This window comes from Nymphalis io, chromosome 22 (assembly GCF_905147045.1).
Source record: "Nymphalis io chromosome 22, ilAglIoxx1.1, whole genome shotgun sequence".
Taxonomy (NCBI): Eukaryota; Metazoa; Arthropoda; class Insecta; order Lepidoptera; family Nymphalidae; genus Nymphalis; species Nymphalis io.
Genome location: NC_065909.1, coordinates 5,766,432 through 5,787,274, shown reverse-complemented (window position 1 = coordinate 5,787,274; position 20,843 = coordinate 5,766,432). Strand labels below are relative to the sequence as shown.

At 33.5% G+C, this 20,843-nt stretch overlaps 3 protein-coding genes across 7 annotated transcripts; 2 read left to right on the top strand and 1 right to left on the bottom strand.

The window, feature by feature from the left end:
* Window positions 1-167: 167 nt before the first annotated feature.
* LOC126777166 (dual specificity protein phosphatase CDC14A-like) lies at window positions 168-11,978 on the top strand. Of its 4 annotated transcripts, XM_050500114.1 has the most exons (16): window positions 168-625; window positions 697-872; window positions 1,098-1,236; window positions 1,331-1,460; window positions 2,795-2,920; window positions 3,307-3,359; window positions 3,442-3,629; window positions 4,213-4,288; window positions 4,929-5,052; window positions 5,129-5,215; window positions 5,287-5,455; window positions 6,181-6,354; window positions 9,192-9,331; window positions 10,203-10,270; window positions 11,107-11,193; window positions 11,830-11,976. In XM_050500114.1, exons 1-16 carry the CDS (start codon window positions 249-251, stop codon window positions 11,924-11,926), a joined length of 2,211 nt encoding a protein of 736 aa, XP_050356071.1. In that variant the 5' UTR covers window positions 168-248; the 3' UTR covers window positions 11,927-11,976. The 4 variants fall into 4 exon arrangements, 3 of the variants coding, with proteins under 3 accessions (XP_050356071.1, XP_050356072.1, XP_050356073.1); XR_007670021.1 differs by lacking the exon at window positions 10,203-10,270 and having other exon boundaries at window positions 11,830-11,978; XM_050500115.1 differs by lacking the exon at window positions 5,129-5,215.
* On the top strand, window positions 6,551-7,703 carry LOC126777268 (protein NDUFAF4 homolog). Its single transcript, XM_050500274.1, has one exon. It carries the CDS (start codon window positions 6,706-6,708, stop codon window positions 7,351-7,353), a length of 648 nt encoding a protein of 215 aa, XP_050356231.1. The 5' UTR covers window positions 6,551-6,705; the 3' UTR covers window positions 7,354-7,703.
* A 137-nt stretch (window positions 11,979-12,115) lies between the features above and the next one.
* LOC126777189 (N6-adenosine-methyltransferase subunit METTL3) lies at window positions 12,116-20,815 on the bottom strand. 2 transcript variants are annotated; one of them, XM_050500157.1, is made up of 13 exons: window positions 20,443-20,815; window positions 20,034-20,226; window positions 19,121-19,245; window positions 18,248-18,339; window positions 18,019-18,145; window positions 16,073-16,244; window positions 15,175-15,263; window positions 14,351-14,446; window positions 13,989-14,133; window positions 13,344-13,491; window positions 12,667-12,778; window positions 12,515-12,581; window positions 12,116-12,390 (listed from the first exon to the last, which is right to left on the bottom strand). In XM_050500157.1, the coding sequence occupies exons 1-13, from the start codon at window positions 20,645-20,647 to the stop codon at window positions 12,264-12,266; spliced, it is 1,698 nt and encodes a 565-aa protein (XP_050356114.1). In that variant the 5' UTR covers window positions 20,648-20,815; the 3' UTR covers window positions 12,116-12,263. The 2 variants fall into 2 exon arrangements, with proteins under 2 accessions (XP_050356114.1, XP_050356115.1); XM_050500158.1 differs by having other exon boundaries at window positions 20,449-20,815.
* Between the last annotated feature and the right edge of the window lie 28 nt (window positions 20,816-20,843).

Here is a 20,843-nt window from a genome sequence, read left to right as displayed (position 1 = left end):
TATTGGATGTTACCATAAACAGTATTCGCCGATACTGGCAATACATTAAGACTTTGTTATGAATTAAACTTAAAAACAAAATACCGACAGCGTCATTTTGATTATCGGCTTAATTTTGGCTTAATTTATATTTATTTTATTTTTTATTTTGCGTATCTAGCTGTTATTATAATTGTTTGATTGAAATGCATCAATCCAATACAATTTTTTTTTTCATTATGTGAAAAGTATTTTTCACGCGGCTGAACATGACACGGAATTCTGATATTTTATTTGTGACGGAATATATAGAAAATGTATTATATTTTGCTACAGTAAGACAAGGAAAAATTTTAAAAAGTACCAGTGATACACACTTTTTTTCAATTGATAACGAATTGGTATACGAAAACTATTATGGGGATTTTGGGCCTTTAAATTTGGGGTGTGTGTACAAGTACTGTAAAGCTCTTGATGAAAAGTTAAAATTATATTTAAATAAACAATGTATTGTGCATTATACGTCCGTGGATCCTAAGAAGAAGGCCAACGCTGCGTTTCTCTTAGGATGTTACGGGATGTTATATTTAGGTTTACAACCGAAAGATGCTATAAAACCGTTAATGGTTCATGGACAATCTTATAGGTGAATTTAAAAATATAATTTGATAATCCTTTTTAAACTATAAATAAAGAGTGAACCTTTAAAATTTTAAGACCATTTCAAGATGCAACGCAAGGTGAATCTATGTTCACTATTACGTTAATGGATTGTCTGCAAGGCTTCGCAAAGGCACGTGACTTAAGATTTTTTAACTTCCAAGACTTCAATTATGATGAATATGAAAGATGGGATAGAGTTCACGGCGGTGATCTTAACTGGATAGTTCCAGGTAATCGAAATATTTTCTAAAGTCAAAGCCACTAATGTATCCTTATTAGTATTACAAGTGAGAAAGTTTACGTATTACTACTCAATTAATCATCATGAAATTTAGCATACGCGTGGTCAGTGAAGCAGAAAAGGAAAGGGTATCCTATAATAGTAACATGAGGGTTTTCATGCTAGCGAAGCCATGGCCAGTATCTAGTTTTGCAGTAAAATTGTTTTTTTTTAGGAAAGTTTTTAGCATTTATTGGACCTGTGGAGTACAGTGGATATTTTTATCACCCACCTGAAATTTACATTAGTTATTTTCTTGAAAGTAATGTAAAAGTTGTCGTTAGACTAAACAAGAAACTTTACGACGCTAAAGTGTGAGTAAACTTTTACTGTATTTATGAGAACGAATATAGAAATTGTATTAAATTGTTTTTTTTAATAACTTATTCAACTCCTTTTTATTAATAGTTTCACCGATGCTGGTATAGAACACTGCAATTTATTTTTTCCTGACGGATCGTGTCCACCGCAACACATTTTATTTAAATTCTTACAACTAAGTGAAGAGATTGACGGTGCCATTGCTGTACATTGCAAGGTTATGAATTTAATGAAAATATACGTCACCAGTTAATTCGTTTGTCATTATTTATGTTAGCCTCTATCTAATTTCGTTACTTATTATGTATGTATACAGTCTTGATACTAATATTAAGTCCTTACATATGAAATTAGCGTTTTGTCGTACTGACCACTTTGATCTGAAATATCGTCTTTGGTTAAGAATTCCAAATTCAAATTTATAAATTCATTTAGCTGGTACATTTGAGTTTTGAAAACAGACATTTGTTTGTTTTTTCCTCATTATTTTTTTCTTTGGCGTCGCTTATTACCGCACAATGGAAAACATGAAATATCGGTATATTTACGAGTACGAGTTCCATTGTGGCACCAGTGCTGCAGAAACAGCTCGAAGGATTAATGGTGTGTACGGCGCTGGTGTCGCAAAAGAAAGCACGGTACGTTTTTGGTTTGAACGTTTTCGTTCTGGAAATTTCGACCTTCAGAACCAACCCCGTGGACGGCCGGAGACCAAAGTGGAAAATGAAGAATTAAAGGCTATTGTGGAAGCGGATCCATCACAAAGCACTTCAGAAATAGATGCAGGCTTCGGGGTAAGTGACAAAAGACCCAGCCATATCCTGCCCTAAACGAAAATTGACTCAGAAAAAGTTACTTGTGAGTGTTTGGTGGACTAGGGCCGGTGTCGTTCACTACAGCTTTCTAAAATCTGGCCAAACGATTACGGCAGATATCTATTGTCAGCAACAGCAAACCATGCAGGAAGAACTAGCTGCTAAACAACCGAGATTGGTCAGTCGCTCTAGGCCACTGCTGCTTCACAACAACGCAAGACCACACACTGCACAAACAACCACTAAGTTAGATGAGCTACAATTGGAATGTCTGCGACATCCACCGTAGTCCCCGGACCTTGCTCCTACAGATTACAATTTTTTTCGGAATTTGGACAACTTCATACAAGGAAAAAAATTCAACTCCGATGCGGCAGTCCAAACCGCCTTCAAAGAGTTTATTGATTCTCGCCCCCATGTTTTTTTTAGTAAAGGGGTCAATGAACTACCTATGAGATGGCAAAAGTGTATAGATAACAACGATGCATACTTTGATTAATTAAATATATTTTACAAAAAAAAATTAACTTTATATTCCTCCCGTACAAAAGGCCAATTTCATATGTAATATTAAGGTGACAACAGTACCTAATGCACGAAATTGACATGATTTTACACAAACTTTTTAGCTGATGCTGGTGACAAACTACAAAGCTACAATCTAATATACTCAATTTGATTACATGGCTTGTTATTTTTAGTTCTTTTAATTAATTTGAATAAAACTTTGATTTAGGCAGGTCTTGGTCGCACTGGTTCACTTATAGGATGTTATTTGATCAAACACTATCGTATGACTGCTCATGAAGCTATAGCATGGATGCGAATATGCAGGCCAGGCTCAGTTATCGGACATCAGCAGGTAAACAAATTGTAACCATTTTTTATCCTTAATATTTTAAAGTAAAAAAATATATACATTAAAACAAACGTTAATAAATAAATCCTGATCTCTGGGATTTGTCGCAATGACTTTTAAAAGCTTCTTTGAACTCCCTTTCCGTGTAAGTATTTTTCTAATATTGTGTCGTGTAATGTATTATATTTATATTATAATAGTAGTAATTTGTAATAAAGTGAAAAGGCGAGTTATAATAACACAATTATTTTCGAATCGAAACAAAAACGAAGGGAACATTTACGTATACGTTTTTATAATGCATTGTATTCCTTTATAAGTTTATATAAAATTGAATCTCTATTGTATTTATCCCATCGCATTTTAAAAATAAATTTTGCAATGTCTAGAGATGGCTTGAGGAATTGGAAGCATGGTTAATAAAACAAGGGAATTTGTACAGGTAGGTAATACTGATATAATAAAAATATATTACATCTCGTCGATAAGATTAAGCCAATTCAAATTTATAAAGCTTGTGGCAGGAAACGAGCTTATCAGGATGTGGATAAGTTGCCGGTACATGAATTTGGCATCTACTCTATTGCTGAGATAACTCGTAGATATAGGCCAGTGGTGTTGAGCAAATCACCGTCACCGCCACCTCCAATGCAAAGATTGACCCACTCGGAAATGTCTCCGGTACGACCGCAAGCTTCCAGAATAAGAGAAGGTACATAATACCGAATTAAATTGTTTTTTTATTGTAGTTCAGACAGTGTTATTTTCATAATGTAATGGTTACTTTGAAGTAACATTGTTTGAACGCGTTTTTTGTATAATGTACTGCCAACACCACGCGAAAACAGTGTTATTTTAAAACCATTTTTTTAAGTAAAGCTGTTGAATCATTCAGCACTTTTTTCATTTACATTCAGATGATAATGAAAATTTCGAAGATGAAAAATTCATTACGTCGTGTGATTTAACAGTTCAAAAGTCTGAACAAAATATGACAAAGATGAAAGGTTTTATAATAAGAAATAGTGTTTTAAGTGAACAATCAACTAGTTACGATAGTGATTCAGAAGAAAGTGTTTCTATATGGAAAAGATGTCTTTGCTGTAAGCCGTGTAAAAAAGTTTTTAAAGACAAACTTTGGTGGTTGGCAGTACGTTGTGCAAAAATGACGCCAAATAGATGCAATACAAATAAATGTTGTATTCTCTTGAACATGGTTAGTAAACACACGCTTATTACGCTTTCGTATATGTACAATTTATTAACACTAACAATATTATTTTTTATTGAGGCAGTTCCTCGTAAAACAGCCGAAAAGAACCAGATCGAATGCAACGAGAAGGTGACTATAGAACAGAATAAAAAAAGAGGGTATGACGTAATTCGTATTACATAGGGTTAAGCCTAGGACGCATTCATCACGATGACGTGAATATCAATGGTATTACGCCGATGACACTTCGCTCCGGTGTCGGTAAGCTTTTGCGCATCAATGGGTTTGACTGCGATGAGCACGGTGGTGCAGCCATACTTCAACCGGACACCAAGCGCAACAAATACGACGTATGTATCATTTCGATATGGCTAACCATATGTAACAAAAACATTTTCGCGTGGCATTTCATGTGGCCATGCATGTTGGCCGTAGCCCAAAGACGAAGTTTGCTCGTAGGAATATTATCACGATAAGTGTGGCCTATGCATTAGGAATATGCCCAATTGATTGCATTTATAAACGTAGTATTTGTTTATGAGATTATCTAATTATTTATGATAATATTTATACAATACATATGTATCTCACAAAAAAATAATTAAAGATTAAATTTAAACTTTTTTAAGGACTGTAAGTACAAACTTAATTCAAATACTCTTACGAGATGACGGATGTTTGCTTTTTCATGAATTATGTAACTATAATTATATAACTAACGTTGTTAGTTTTCTTTTAACTGATTAACGATAAGAAATTAACTATCATTCTTTGTTTTAATATATTGTGAAATTGTAGAACATCAAGCGACCGTAGTCGTACGGGATCGAGAAGTGGAACTGGTGCTGGTGAACCACGTAATACTAGATCATCTCGATGCAATATTCCAAAATTACAAGGGAGATGTAACATTCAAACAAACGTATGATTAAGTAGACTTAGTGGTATACAGTTTATAAAGAAGATCAATTACACTACTACAGCATTTACAATTTCAGGATAAAAGAAAGACTACCGAGGGATCTTTTCCCAACACGCTTCGTATGTCCCAAGCTCCCATCGTACGAACTTTTAGAGATGCCAGTGTAAAAAATTAATTTCGTTTGTCTTTATAATGGTGTGTCACGACTTAAAGTTAAGTATCTCTTTCTTTCAGAACATTTTAATGCGTAGTTCAGTAGCCAATGAGCAAAGAATGAAAGAATTGAATTCTTCTATTACGGTCAAACCGCAATACAACTTTAGAGGATCAAATGTTTTCACTGAACGCTTAATTAATAATGTTGCCAATATTCAAAAAAATATACCTTCAGGCTTCACTTCAGGTATGACCCTACTTTTGTTTTATATGAATACCGATTAATAAATGATCATAATCATTTTAATATTATTTGTTTTAACAATATAAGAATCAAATTGAATCATCAGAATATCATCACTATGACATCATATCTTTGAATACCTTAGATAATTTTTCATATCGATAGGGCTTTTTACTACTGTGTATTCAGTCTTTCCTACTCCGCTGAAGGTAAAAATCACCAAGTAAAGGCGTGTCAAGCGTCAAAACAATAAAAATTAAATTGTTCTCGATTGATATTGTTTATTACATTGTGATTATTTAGAGGCCGACAATTGACTAATAATGATAAGTCAATTTTGCATTATTACGGGTAACGTTAAAATATAGGTAAAAAGTTTACTAAGTAATTTACTCTAGTTTAATTGTCTATTTGATTAATTACAACTCCCAGAATAAGATGTGATTAAAAGCTGACGAATATGAACTGATTGTGAGGTGTACACTTTTTTTTAAAATTTTTGTATTTATGCTTAAACGGGACATGAAATTGATGCTTTTATCGAATTATCGTGTGTAATTATTATTATTTTTATTAATTAATGTATTAAAGGCGTAAGACGTACCATTTTTTAATGCATGGTCAAAGAATGAAATAAGTATACCTATAAAAATATTATATAGCCTGTAAGCATCAAGCTTTATGACTATATGTTAAAATTATGAAATGTTAGTTTTTATTTACAACAGTATCTAAAGCACCAAATCAAACACAATATCGCCGCCGTCTTGGTCGAAGTCCAAGTCCGGCTCCAAGAACAGTGATGGAACAGTCTCGTGCTACCAATACACCTCCTCAGTTAGCAAAATTTTCAGCTCGAAATTCAAAGCTAACAATACAGGAGGCACTCTCAAAGCTAAAATGTGAGTAAATAAAAGTTTATGTATCTATGCAAACAAAACAGTGTTCTTTATCACTATGATTTATTTTATACTAATATCAAATGTATATTTATTAAAAGTAATTTTACAGTCAACGAAAACCTTATGGTCTAGGTTTTATTTTAAATTTAGACTGGCAATTGTTAAAAAAATTAAATGTCACTTTGACATATGTTACTAGACTTCGAAAGATTGTTACTTAAGTCAAATTTGCAATAATAACCTCGAGTGATGTAAAATATGTTTTTATTAGTGCAATATTTATAAAATGATGTTTTATGAATAACGATAGAAATATATAATATCCCAATAATACTACTAACGCCACCTGAGATGGGTGCTTTAGTATCGAAGGCTTTGCGTCCTATTAAAACTTTCAACATAGAAAACCGGGCTCACAAAGTTATATCTAAAGAAAAGCCAGAAATAGCGCCTAGATATCCTTCTATGATTGAAGAGTTAAAAAGGGCGCAAGAAATCGATCCGCAGCTCGATTCGAAACTCGATAAAAAAAATAGCGAATTAGATGAACGGCTTAGAGAGGTTTATGTAACGTCGCACGGGAAACCAGAAGACGATGTCACTAAAGAGAAGCAACAAAAAAGCTTGGAGCGGCCGCTGCCTCAAAATCGTGGCGCCGTGCCGGATTTCGACTTTGGTTTGATGGAACCCGAAAAGATTCCATATGGCAAAACTACGTTAAGACATGCCATAGACTATATTTCATCTCACCAAATTAATCCCGAAGAGGTCACAGCTGCTAAAATAGCTTACGAATATAAATTGAAAGAGGAAGATGTAGAAAATATTTTAAAATATTTCAGAACATTTGATGTTTATTTGCCGGAAACAAAGGAAGCCCCTGCCGTATTCGCTGGTCCTACTGAATTGAGAAAACGACTATATAAATCTGATGTGAAAAAAATTGAAGATAAAAGAACTTTAGAGGAAGAGAAACAAGCAAAGATTAAGAATGGATAGAGTTAATTCAGTTGTAGTTAGTTTTTTATGAATTACCTCAGATTGTTGTTACTCGTAAGATAAGTTTAATGTTTAAATTTATGATTTTCGATTTTTTATGTAAATTGCTTAAATTATTTTTTGTCTTAGAATTCAAAAATTTTCATATATGATTATCAATTAGAAGTTTCTAGATTATTCATTATATTTGATTTGAATTTATTATAGGAGCCCTGATTTTTATTCAATAAAGATTATGATGGCTCTTAGGTCTTAGGATCTTCAAAAATATCTATAAATGAAATCTAGAGAAGCAGTGCTTACCATTATGTACATAATGTGATATAGTTGTAGAAATAAATAAAGTTGTTAGTAAATGAATTTTAATTCCTTAACCTGTAACAGCCTGTGATTGTCCCTCTGCTGGTTTAAGGCCTCCTCCCCCTTTTTGAGGAGCAGGTTATGGAGCTTATTCCATCATGCTGCTCCAATGTTGGTGGAATATACATGTGGCTAAATTTCAGTAAAATTAGGCACATGCCGGTTTCCTCACAATATTTTCCTTCACCGTCAAGCACGAGATGAGTTATAATCACAAATTAAGCACATGAAAATTCAGTGGTGCTTGCCCGGGCTTGAACCCACAATCATCGGTTAAGATTCATGCGCTCTTACCACTGGCCACTGTGGCTTTTTTTTTTCTTTCCTCAATTCCTTAAATACTATAGTAGTATTATTATATTGGCTGACTTTTTATGTGTCTAACTTTTTTCTTTCCATTTTCACAAATCATTATGCCTCTGCACAACCCACCAACCCTTGCGAGAAACCTTTGCACTTAGTATGTCCTAGTTACTAGTTCCTTGTGATCAGTTACGGTGGTGTGACGATGTGTTTTTGATTTAAATTTTTGCCGCGCGAGTTCGTAAATATACGATATGAATGTTGTAATTTAGAGTACCTATCAATTGTGCGGTTTGCGGCGCGAGACGAATGTATTTAAACTAACTGCAATCAGCCCAGAACGGCTTTAATTTTGAGAACGAGTCGACTTACGACTTCCCAGTCACGTCACAGCTTGCGATTGAGACCTTTCTCCATCCATATTCCATGTGAAAAATGCAATGATTTAAACAATTATTGCGTTATCGTTAAAATGTTTTAATTTTTTATAACTAACAATCAATAAATAATTTGTAAATAGTTGATTTCAATTATTTACATACGTATGATAATCATAACATGATAGGTATAATTATGTCAATTATAAAATGTGCATGATATATATATATGTATATATATATATATATATACGTATATATATATATATATATATATATATATATATATACGTATATATATATATATATATATATATATATCGTGGTTGGTATGGTATATATATATATATATATATATATATATATCTCGCACATTTTTTGAGACACTGAAAATATTACCCAGTAAGTTATATTCAGTGGTGGTCATACCACGTCGTAATCTACATAAGCAGAATAAAAAGTTTAAATCACCGAAATCGATTTTCGAGTAGTTCGAATACATACATAAAAAAATATGTTTTGCTTTGGTACTTTCACAATAAAATTATGATTTGTTTCTTTTAAGAAGTCTTTAAAATGTTTTTATTAATTTAAAGCCAACCTACCATCCGCATGATATAAAAATAATAACATTCTGCTGAGTAAATGTGGTGATTACCTAAATTACATTCTGAATTTAGCTTGCAGCAAAAACTAATGACATTACAAGTTACAACTCATGAACCAAAAACGTGGTTTTGTAATACACCAAATGTTGCCAATACCATTATGATTTTTATTGCTGAATATTTTGAATAGTGTCAGTCCCTCGAGATGCATCTATCGGGGCCGCTTCGTTGGGAGCTCAGCGTGATGCTCCTGCTGGCCGTAAAGCGCCCTCCGTCCGTTCGGACGAGAGACCGCTCGCTACACAGGGTGACATGTTGAACAGCATTAAGGTGACGCACATTTTACAATTTTTTTCGTAACGATCTTCTATATTGACTTTATCAGATGATTTTTAAAGTTCGTTATATGTTTACAGTGTGTCGATTATTTAATCGAAAGAGCAATTGTAACTTTTTTTTTCATATCGATTACATTTAAATACATATAATAATACCATGTATTGCGTCTTACGATATGAATAATTGTCGTTGTTGTGTTGTGTTGTAAAGTGACGTAATGAATATTATATTCGAGGCTAAAGAATGTAATTTATATTTCGGTATATAATATTCTCCCAATCATACAAAGATGGCTTTAAATTAATTCTCATTGTACTTATACCTAATAACAAGATATTGTCTTATGTAACACAGGTTTACTCAGGAGTCTGGGACTTCACTAATTGTTTAAATACACAGTATGTTAGTTTATAAAAAAGGGCCGTTTGGCGTGGTTGGTAGATAATTGCCTTTCACGCCGAAGGTTGTGGGTTCGATTCCCACCCAGGACAGACATTTGTGTGCATGAACATGTCTGTTTGTCCTGACTCTGGGTGTAATTATCTATATAAGTATGAGTTTACAAAAGAAAAGTAGTATATCAGTTGTCTTGCTTGTCCATAGCACAAGCTCCGCTTAGTTTGGGATCAAATGGCCGTGTGTGAATAATGTACCAGGATATTATTATTACTATATTAAATAATATAAGAAGCAAGTTTCGTCATTTTCATAAATTAATTACTAGAACATATTAAATTACTTATAGCGAAAGTCGTATTTATTAATAATTGCTATTTTGAAGTTTTTTTAAATTTATCTATGAATAACTGCTATTTGTGTGGAATTTCACCCTTTTGTTTATATATTTAATTTCCTATTCCAGTTCCAAAGACGGCTGAGGGAGAGTTTAATGATAGAAAGACATGGAACTAAATTGAATGATAAAAATAGGTATTTTTAATTCTTATTGATTGTAGAAATGCAATGTACCGTGTTATTATTATAAAATTATATTGTGTATTTTTATCTAGTTATAACTTTCTCTTCTCGAATTCATACGGGTACGATTTCGGTTTTATTTAAATAATATGTGTATAGACAAATACTATATATATATAGTGCAATCAGTATCGAGCCAAGAGATGAATCCAATCGCACTGCACATGTCTTTATCATGCGTTTATATGGTTGATATTTATATACGATATATGAATTTATTTATTCAAAGAAATTATTAATTTTTATTTTAGTTTTAGTTCTAGAATATATTATTAATGTATACCTGTTTAGTAATTGATTTAATTATAAAATAATATAACTGGAAAACGTAACAAAAAAAATAAGCGACTAAAAATAATATCTCATTTACATTAATACTGATGGTAGGGCTTTGTGCAAGCTCCACCAGGTACCACCCACTCATCAGATATTCAACCGCAAAACAGCAGTACTTGATATTGTTGTGTTCGTGTTTGAAGGGTGAGTGAGCCAGTGTAATTACAGGCACAAGGGTAATAAAATCTTAGTTCCCAAGGTTGGTGGCGCATTGGCTATGTAAGCGATGGTTAGCATTTCTTACAATGCCAATGTCTAAGGGCGTTGGTGACCACTTACCATTAGGTTGTCCATATGCTCGTCCGCCTTCCTATTATATAAAAAAAAAAATAAGGTCTGCAAATATGGCTTGACTATGTTATACCCAAAAATTGTTTTGAAATCGATGTCTTTAATATCCGTGGTCCTAATATTAATACGATACCTCTTTAACAATATAAGTATGATTCCAGCCCAAACCCTAAGGAGAAGCCGTGTCGTCATGTTAACTCTAAGACTAATAATAATGGTACGAAACCGGGAGTTAATCAAGAGCTTAGGTACGTTTATTTCTAGCTTTATTATGAATCACTCAATTTGCTTTTCTAATAACTATCAAAATGTTATTTATTTAATAATTATTTTTCTATAAATAAATAAAATATTTTATAAATTCCATTTATAATATATATTTTTTTACATGTTTCTCGTGATTGTCTATGAAAGTTGATTATAATAAGTATTTAGTCTTTGTTCATCTGCGGCATATATTTCTAAATAAAGTCAGTTTTCGGAATTTAGGTATTAACCAGCAACGCAGAAGATTTTAATAGTGCGCACAAGTATGTGCGAAAACACAGGTGCACTCTCTATCGTCTCACTTTCACAGCCCTGTGAGACGGCCTATTCGACTAGAGATCGGATGCATAATCAATGGTTTTACGTGTTAGGCTGGGTTGTTAGTCGTGAAAAATCTAGAGGAAAATTACAAAATATAACATGATATCAACTCAGATGGAAATCGCAATCAACTTCAGGACGTTTCAAATGAATCAAATTATTATTCGTCATAGATAAAAGAAAATTGTTAAAGGTTACGCTTTCTCACTCAACAACCATAGACAATTAAGACTTATACATTCTGCACTCCTGACGTTAATTTTTATAATGTATTATATTATACATATTTTTTTTAGAGACAAGACAGTGACGAATATTGCAAGACTTTTCCCCAACAATCCCCGTCCGAGTTCACCCAAAGGCAGGCGGTCACCCCAGCCGGCGTTTTATTAATTTGAAGTTTTGAAGCATCTTTGAAATGTTCTTGTATTGTGAAATTACGTGTACTCATGAAGTTATATAATATGATATATATATTTTTTGGATTTACCTTTTATATATTTTAATCGAAATAAAAATATTATATTTTAAAAAATATATTTATTTACAAATTTAAAAAACTTACACTAACACATATGTGCTTTAAAATTATTTGTTATTTAAATAACAATAATAAAATTTAAACTTTAGTTAAATTCTGTGCATTATTTTCACGAGGATGATGAGCAAAACAACTTTTTTACCACTTTAACACATTTTAACGTTCAAAACTTAAAATGTCATTTCATTTCTACGGTAGACCAGGGTCAGGGGTCGGTGGTGCCATGCAGTTGCCATCGGGATATCTCTTCTTGAAAGCTGCTATCAGCTCTGGATCGACGAGTCTTACTCCATCTACTTGGTTTCCTAGAGTTATCCTGAAAATTAGATTTTTTGTATGCCTTTTTGAAATAATAGTCCGTTCCGTGTAGAAATAATAGTATGGTAACAAATTTCTTACAGTGCCCAATATGGGCACTGACAATTGTAAATCATATTTACCAATTGGGTTGAACATTATGTGGTCGACCAAAAAGCTCTATTTTTCGCGTGCCTGGGCTCAGTCTCTCTGAAAAAAAAAACATTAAATATAATTTAATAAAAATTAAAATTAAACTATTATCTATCCAAATCTTACTAATTAAGTCACATACCTATAATTCCATAAATTTCGTCCGGTTTGTGTGACGTGGCGCGTACTTCCGCGACGATGACGTCACAGTCCAGGCCGCGGTTCAAGTTCTCCGGGTTACCTTTCATACCAACCTGAAATTGATTCGTTTGCATATTCAATTTTTTTGAGGTCGGAATGTATTCTATGTAAAATGAAAATAACGCATATTTTAACTTGATGTTACTTTATTTTCAACAATTTTAAATTTCAAAGGTTTTCTATTAACACCTAAATAATTTGTATTAAACAACTGCTTGTGACCACGGCCACTGCATAGTGTTTAAAATGTCAAGAAATGATAAAATAAAATGTTAAAATATACGCGATTAGGTAATCTACCTATCTATTTTTTATTTAGGTAAACCTAAGAAATCATTACCTAAATATTTTTTATTTAGGCGGCCCGCGACACCCTGGCTAACACGTGTTTGTGACTCCTATACAAAAAAGGTTGAATATGCAGCCATATTATTAGCCTCTTTCTTCCTTATTTAATTTGTTTCTTTTTTGTCTAATTATAGTTATGTTTTGCGTTTTCTTTCTTTTAATATTTGTATCAATGTTATTTTTTATTCTATTATTGGTTTAGTTTTATTATTGTTTCTTATTCAATGTGATAATACCGTTTATTTCCAAAATAAACATCAAGTGACCAACCAGACAGTGTTCCTTGCCGTGGTTCAGCCAGTGTCCCGTCCGTCCCGTGCGTATGATGCGTTGCAGCTGGTTGGTTTTCACCCAGATCAGTTCGTCGACTCGCTCGTAGCCCCACAACTTAAGGCACTCTCGACCCAGTTCCATCGCCCTGGAACATTGTTTAAAATTATTTCTTTAATTTTATTATTATCATTATTATTTTTAATTTCATTTTGCACGCCCTCTATACCTTATATGTATGTATGGGTTTGATGGTAGAGATTGACTGGTAGAGAATTAGAGAATAAAGATTGTAAATAAGTATATCAAGTGGACGCGGCGAGGTCAACACTAATTTTATGTCATGTTAATTTTACAAATATATATTTAACTTTAAGGAATATTATTAATTATTTATGAGTTGCTGGTTAATTAAGAGTACTTAGATAACTAAAAATGAGTTTAAGAGTGTGATGTTGATTAGGTTGGTTACTCTAGTTCCTTTAGAAAATCAAATCAAAAAGTAAGAAATAATTGGTAACGTTATGAAAAACGCCTAGACAGCGTCCATATTAGACTTGCCGCCCTGGGCACGTAGCTGTAGAGTAAATACGTCACTGATAATGACACCTAGCATAAATTAAAAAATATAGTAAATGAAGTTACCTGCCAGTTACCCAAAGGAATATTAAGCCACTGTCCTGTAACTGTGGCACTCCTAAGCATCTCATTTCATCATCAGACATCGTACCATAAGGCAGTTCCATGTGAATGTCCCAGGGTGGATCTGCCATAATAACTGCGAATTTACCTGGAAAAAAGTTAATATATATAATATAATACTAGTTTCCACTCGTTGGCGTGGTTTGGGGTAGGTTTAATATATGAAAATTTAGCTTTCTTTCCAAGCTTGCTTTATACTAAACTTCATCAAAATCGGTTCAGTGGTTTAGTAGTATTTTCTCACTGTATATTAGGCAAGTTCCATTTTATCACTGCACGGTTTGAAATGTATATACCTTGCTTACCTAAAAAAGTCATGTCAAGATATCGGAGGTCACATTGTATCCACTGAGGGGGGGTCAGAGTCAGAACACCGTCGGGTTTTGGTACCACGTTTGTACCTGGAAAAAAAATGCTTTATTAATAATGAATAAATTATACAAATATAAACAAATTTACATTTACATTTTTTGACTTTATTGTCATTTTGTATTTTTTTTTTAAATTATCGATAACTGATTAATACATTTTATTTTTAATTTATAAATCAATGTTATTTTTGTATTAAAGTGGATTTTTTATTGTTTATATATTGGAAATAATTCATTCAATATAATATTATACAGTTTCACAAATAAAATACAAACTAAAAAAGTATGTGACATAAGATAATGTATAAAAAAACATAAAATGTTAATGTATTAACTGAAAACAGCACCATGGCTGTATTATTTTTGAAAGTTGTTAATCAGTCATGTTTATTAAGTCCATCTCATATCAAGTCAATATCTTCATTTGAAAAAATAAAAATTCAAAATCTTGATTTGAAGGGTGAGTGAGCCAGTGTCACAGGCACATAACATCTTAGTTCCCAAGGGTACACAATGTAAGAAATCATAAATATTTCCCACAGTAGCAATGTCTGTGAGCGGTGGTGACCACTTACCATCAGGTGGCCAGTCTACCACTAGTTACATTGTAACTGATAAAATGTAAATGGATGTTACATTAATTAGAAATCATAACAATTACTAGCTAACAGTTATTGGTATCTAGTGTGCTGTCTTTCCAAGTGTTAATAAATAATTTAAAGAAAAAAAACAGTAAAATTTGATTATTATGAACATACCATTATGACTAGCCTTCGCAGTAGGTTCTGCAGCCGCTTTGCTTGCGTTCACATTAGGGTCCGCGTTATCCACTTCATAATGAACATATCTGTAATTATTATCCGATTTATATATGTGATAAAATATATGTTAAGATTAACTGGCAACACTGGTTGGTTAAGATATTATTTATTATTGCTTTGTGCAAGCTTGTCGGGGTACATACCACCCACTCATCATTTATTCTACTGTCAAACAGCAATACAAAATATTGGTGTGTTCGGTTTTGAAGGGTGAGTGAGCCAGTTTAATTACAGGTACAAGGGACATAACATCTTAGTTCCCAAAGATTGGTGGCAAATTGACGATGTACGGAACGGTTTTCATTCCTACAGGCATACTTACTTTACATAAACAAAATATCATAATTTTAATAATATCCTGGGACATTATTCACACATAGCCATCTGATCCCAAACTAAGCTGAGCTTGTACGATGGAAACAAGACAACTAAAATACTAATTTTCTTTTATAAAGACACATTTATATAGATAATTACACTCAGACTCAGGACACACAAATATGTTTACGCACACAGATGTCTGTTCTGTGTGGGAAACAAACCCACAACTTTTAGCGTGAAAGGCAAGTATCTACCAACCACGCCAACGGCCCATCACATATATACTATAATTTTGTGATTATTATTGTTTAATGATGATCGAGTAAACAAAGTCAAGTAATATTATGCGGCCTTAATGCAAGAGTTCTACTTTCAACATATCGAATGCTGAATAGAGCGGGTGATGTAATTCACTCTCAGTATTGACCTGGGTTAATCCCAGTATGTGAGTGTTTATGTTTGCTCACACACTTGTGCACTATCACAGTCGGATGCTACTATCCCGGGGCCTCACTTGCAGCTGTCCATGTGGAAGCAGGTGTTGAGGAAGGAGCAGTCGCCGAGCGTCTCGTCCGTGTGTCCCTGGATGATCTTCTTGAAGTGCAGCTTGCGGCAGCCGCCCGCCGCGCGTGCGCGCTCGCACTCGCCGCGCGTGCCGTGCGGGCAGAACTCCATCACCTGTGCGCCTGGCACACACACACACAGTACTGTTCAGTCGTTCTCATTACATATAACACATAACGCACATAATAATAATAATAATGTCATATCATCAACTGGAGTCGTACCTAAAAGCCTACAACGTAGCCTTGATATGTTACAAGTTCCTCAACACACTCATAACTTACTCCAAAAAGCAATCATCTTGAACACATGCCGCCTCACTCGCAAGTTCCTTACGACTTCATCCATCTCATCTTCTTATATAATCACCTAGACCCTATTCGCGCTTGGCTACGGCCCGTGTGTTTAGGTTTTTGGTACCACATACGAGAGAAAATGTTAAATAAAAATATAATAATAATAATAATATCCCGGGACATTATTCACACACGGCCATCTGATCCCAAACTAAGCAGAGCTTGTGCTATGGAAACCAGACAACTGAAATACTTCATATATTTATTTTTTTTGTAAATACATACTTATATAGATAATTACACCCAGACTCAGGACAAACAGACATATTCATGCACACAAATGTCTGTCCTGGGTGGGAATCGAACCCACAACCTTCGACATGAAAGGCAGGTATGTACCAACAACGCCAACTGGCACGTCTAACATATTAGATCATAACATCTTAGATTCCCATTCTGCATACATATTTAAAAAAAAAACAACTCTGACCTTGAACTGACATGACTAGTGGTCGTTAAATTATCTATGGTTTGCATTATGGATTCGTGAATAAATGGGGGTTTGAATGTCGACAAATTGCGAATAAAGTTTTTTTTTTTTTTTTAGAATAGGAAGGTGGACGAGCATATGGGCCACCTGATGGTAAGTGGTCACCAAACGCCCTTAGACATTGGCATTGTAAGAAATGTCAACCATCGCTTACATATCCAATGCGCCACCAACCTTGGGAACTAAGATTTTATGTCCCTTGTGCCTGTAATTACACTGGCTCACTCACCCTTCAAACCGGAACACAACAATATCAAGTATTGCTGTTTTGCGGTAGAATATCTGATGAGTGGGTGGTACCTACCCAGACGAGCTTGCACAAAGCCCTACCACCAGTATTTAAAAAAAAAACAACTCTGACCTTGAACTGACATGACTTTAGTGGTCGTTAAATTATCTATGGTTTGCATTATGGATTCGTGAATAAATGGGGGTTTGAATGTCGACAAATTGCGAATAAAGTGGAAAAAAGTGGATATAAGTAGTTAAGTGAAATAGTGTTGCACTTGTTAAATAAAGATATATTAATCAAAAACTGCTTGTGCATAATAAAGTACAGCTATTGGCTAATCGCATAGAATAATAGGTGAGCCTAAGGTTTGTTTATTGTGTTTTGTTTATTGTGTTTGTTCTGCTTCCATTATAATAAAGAATAGATTCTTCGGAGATGGCTGACAGGGCTCAATGGTTAGAACGCGATTGATGATTGTGGGATCAACCCGGGCAAGCACCACTGAATTTTCATGTGCTTAATTTGAGTTTATAATATACCTCGAGATTAATGGTGAATGAAAATATCGTTAGGAAACCTGTATTTGTTGAAACTGAAATACTGCCACATGTGTATTCCACCAACCCACATTTGAGCAGCGTGGCGGAATAAGCTCCAAACCTTCTTCTCAAAAAAGGAGAGGATAAGACCTCCAGTCCAGTAGTGGGACATTCACTTTTATTACCAGGCTGTTATTTTTGTAAATTTTTCCTAGCCCATCTTTAAATCCGTTGATATTGAAAACAATGTTAAACTAAGTTAAAGTCATTATTTCTCACCTCCCTGACTTTTAAACTTGTCAGCAAGAGATTTTTCTTTAGCCGTCGGCTTGCTGAGCAGATCCATTATTTCTTCTCCCACTCTTTTCACAGCCTTTTCTCGACTCGACGGCATTGCCAACAATGACTGAAAGGACACAGAACAACTTTAATGATAATTTACGATATTTTTTTTTGTAATTGAAAACAACTTAAAAAAAAATACAAAAAAGTAATAATATGTTGTTACCATTATATCTGTATCATTTTTTCCTGACTTTTTTTCATCCGTCGTTGATTTCGAAATCTTTGGATTTGGACCTTCTTCTGTAGTGTTGTCACCTAAAAATAAACTTTTATTTTATTAATGATCCTAATAAACGTAATAAGAATAAAACTATACATAATAAAACAGGCTGGTAGCAGCCTTTTGGAATAATTATGTTTTTTTAAGTTACTTGTTTAATCCTTTATATTTTGATTTACTATAAGTTATTTTATCATTATTATAGTTATTAACAGTCCGATAAAAGGTTGACTTTTGGCCAAAGCTGAAGTTCTAATAACCCTTAAGAAATTCAGTTTAAGATTTGCTTCAAGTGAACATAAATATTTTTTTCAAGTTTATGGTATAGTAACATAATGGGACAATTAAAATCACCTTACAACTTGCCAAAAATATTAATAACACTGTAAAGATACAATAATACAATAACTTTCAATTTCTCTTGAGTAGTGTGAAACTAGGCTAGCATATAAGCTCATTCAAAACTCTGGTCAATTGAATGTACATTGAACGTACAGGCCATTGGATGCGGCTATCGCAAGACCGGCCATCATGGAAATCCACTGGGGAGGCCTTTGTCTAACAGTGGACTCCTTCTGGCTGATATGATAAGCAAATTAAAAATAAAAGTAATAATTGTCACTTTATTAAATATTATTAGCTAACCAGTATTTGCTAACTATTACATTTAACATCATTAGATCACATTCACTATATAATGTTTGCACTTAGCCTTTACTTAACATACTTTTTAATTAAGTGAATCTTAAGGTTTGGCCAATGGTTTCGTCCGACACTACTTATTAACTTCATAAGAATAAGTTTTATACAACATACCTTTTCTTTTAGTGGTAGAAGACTGTTCTTCCATTAGAGCGGCTAATACTGCTGCCAATCTCACAGATTCAGCACTCTCCACTTCAATACTAGCATCAGTTGTGCTCTCCGTTCTTTCCTTTATTCTAGAAAAAAATATATAATAAGGGAGACAAATCTGGACCCCAAAATAACTTGAAGTTAATTAAGCTTTTTTTTTTAATACAGAATTGGTAGATTGGTAAGTGGTCACCACCACCAATAGACATTGGCATTGAAAATTTAAATTCTATAAAGCCGAGATGGCCTAGTGGTAAGAACGCGTGAATCTTAACCGATGATCGTGGGTTCAAACCCGGGCAAGCACCACTGAATTTTCATGTGCTTAATTTGTGTTTATAATTCATCTCGTGCTTAACGGTGAAGGAAAACATCGTGAGGAAACCTGCATGTGTCTAATTTCATTGAAATTCTGCCACATGTGTATTCTACCAACCCGCATTGGAGCAGCGTGGTGGAATAAGCTCCAAACCTTCTCCTCAAAAGGGAGAGGAGGCCTTAGCCCAGCAGTGGGACATTAACAGGCTGTTACTGTATTGAAAATTTTATAATTTTAATATTGTTTTGTTTAACCCTCCCTCAGCTCATAATCTTAGACCAACATAAACATAAATAAATAAATGTACCTTTATAAATTCAAACTCTATATACTGTTAGAATAAAAATAATGCAAGTTATGTACACATGTATGCATATCAGATAATGTTTCAGTGAATGCTTTTTATTCTTTATTCTAATGTATTAATATTATGTATGCATATAAAGGTCTTCAATATTATCTAAATCACTGTAATATGAACAAAACTTTTTTGATGTATAAATTAAAAATTAGCAAAAGAGAATAAACAGCTTATTATTCAAATGTTAAACTCACGTAATAAGCTTCTGGGTTGCAAACTTTTGTAGTAAGCTGGCTACAATACCAGTGTCAACATCCCCGAGTCCCGGTAAAAGAGCACTCGCAGTGGCAGGTAATTGTAGCTGCATGTCAGATAGAACTTGCAACAAGCGCACTTCTAATGAAGCTGATGGCATTAGGGGCTTTGGTTTTTCTGCTTGAGTTGGAGCTGAGAACAAATGATATTTTATTAATTATTATTTTATCTGTGTAAATTATGCTGTAAAATTTATTATAAATAAAATTTAAAACTCTTTTTTTTAAATGATGTCTGATGAAATAAATGTTAGTGCGTTTAACAATTTACATTATATGCTTCAACAAAAGTTTAATAACAACTAACGAGATTGTACTAAAACCACACTAGTAGTATATAGGACAAAACATTTACTTTCAGCTTTCCCCGGTGCCGGGCTCCCGGTCGCCCTATCTTTTGAGCTGCTAGTTGCAACTTGCGCACCGTCATTTTTATCGCTAGGTAAGGTAGCACCAAGAATATTCTGTCTTTCTTTCTTTCTCTTTTCCAATTTCTCTCTCAAACTATTTCTCTTGCTTTTGACGGCTTGGATTTCTTCCCATGCGTCCGACATGGTTTGTTTTCAAACAGACCGGTTATGCTTCAAGTTTAAATATTTATGGTATACTACAAAATTAAATGACCAATATTTCATTTCAAGCCACACGTTTGAGTCGTCTATATTGCGCACATTTTAATACATTTTTAATAACATAAATAATTAATAAAAAAAAAAACACCGCAAAAGTATATTTTCGATCGGAAGAAAT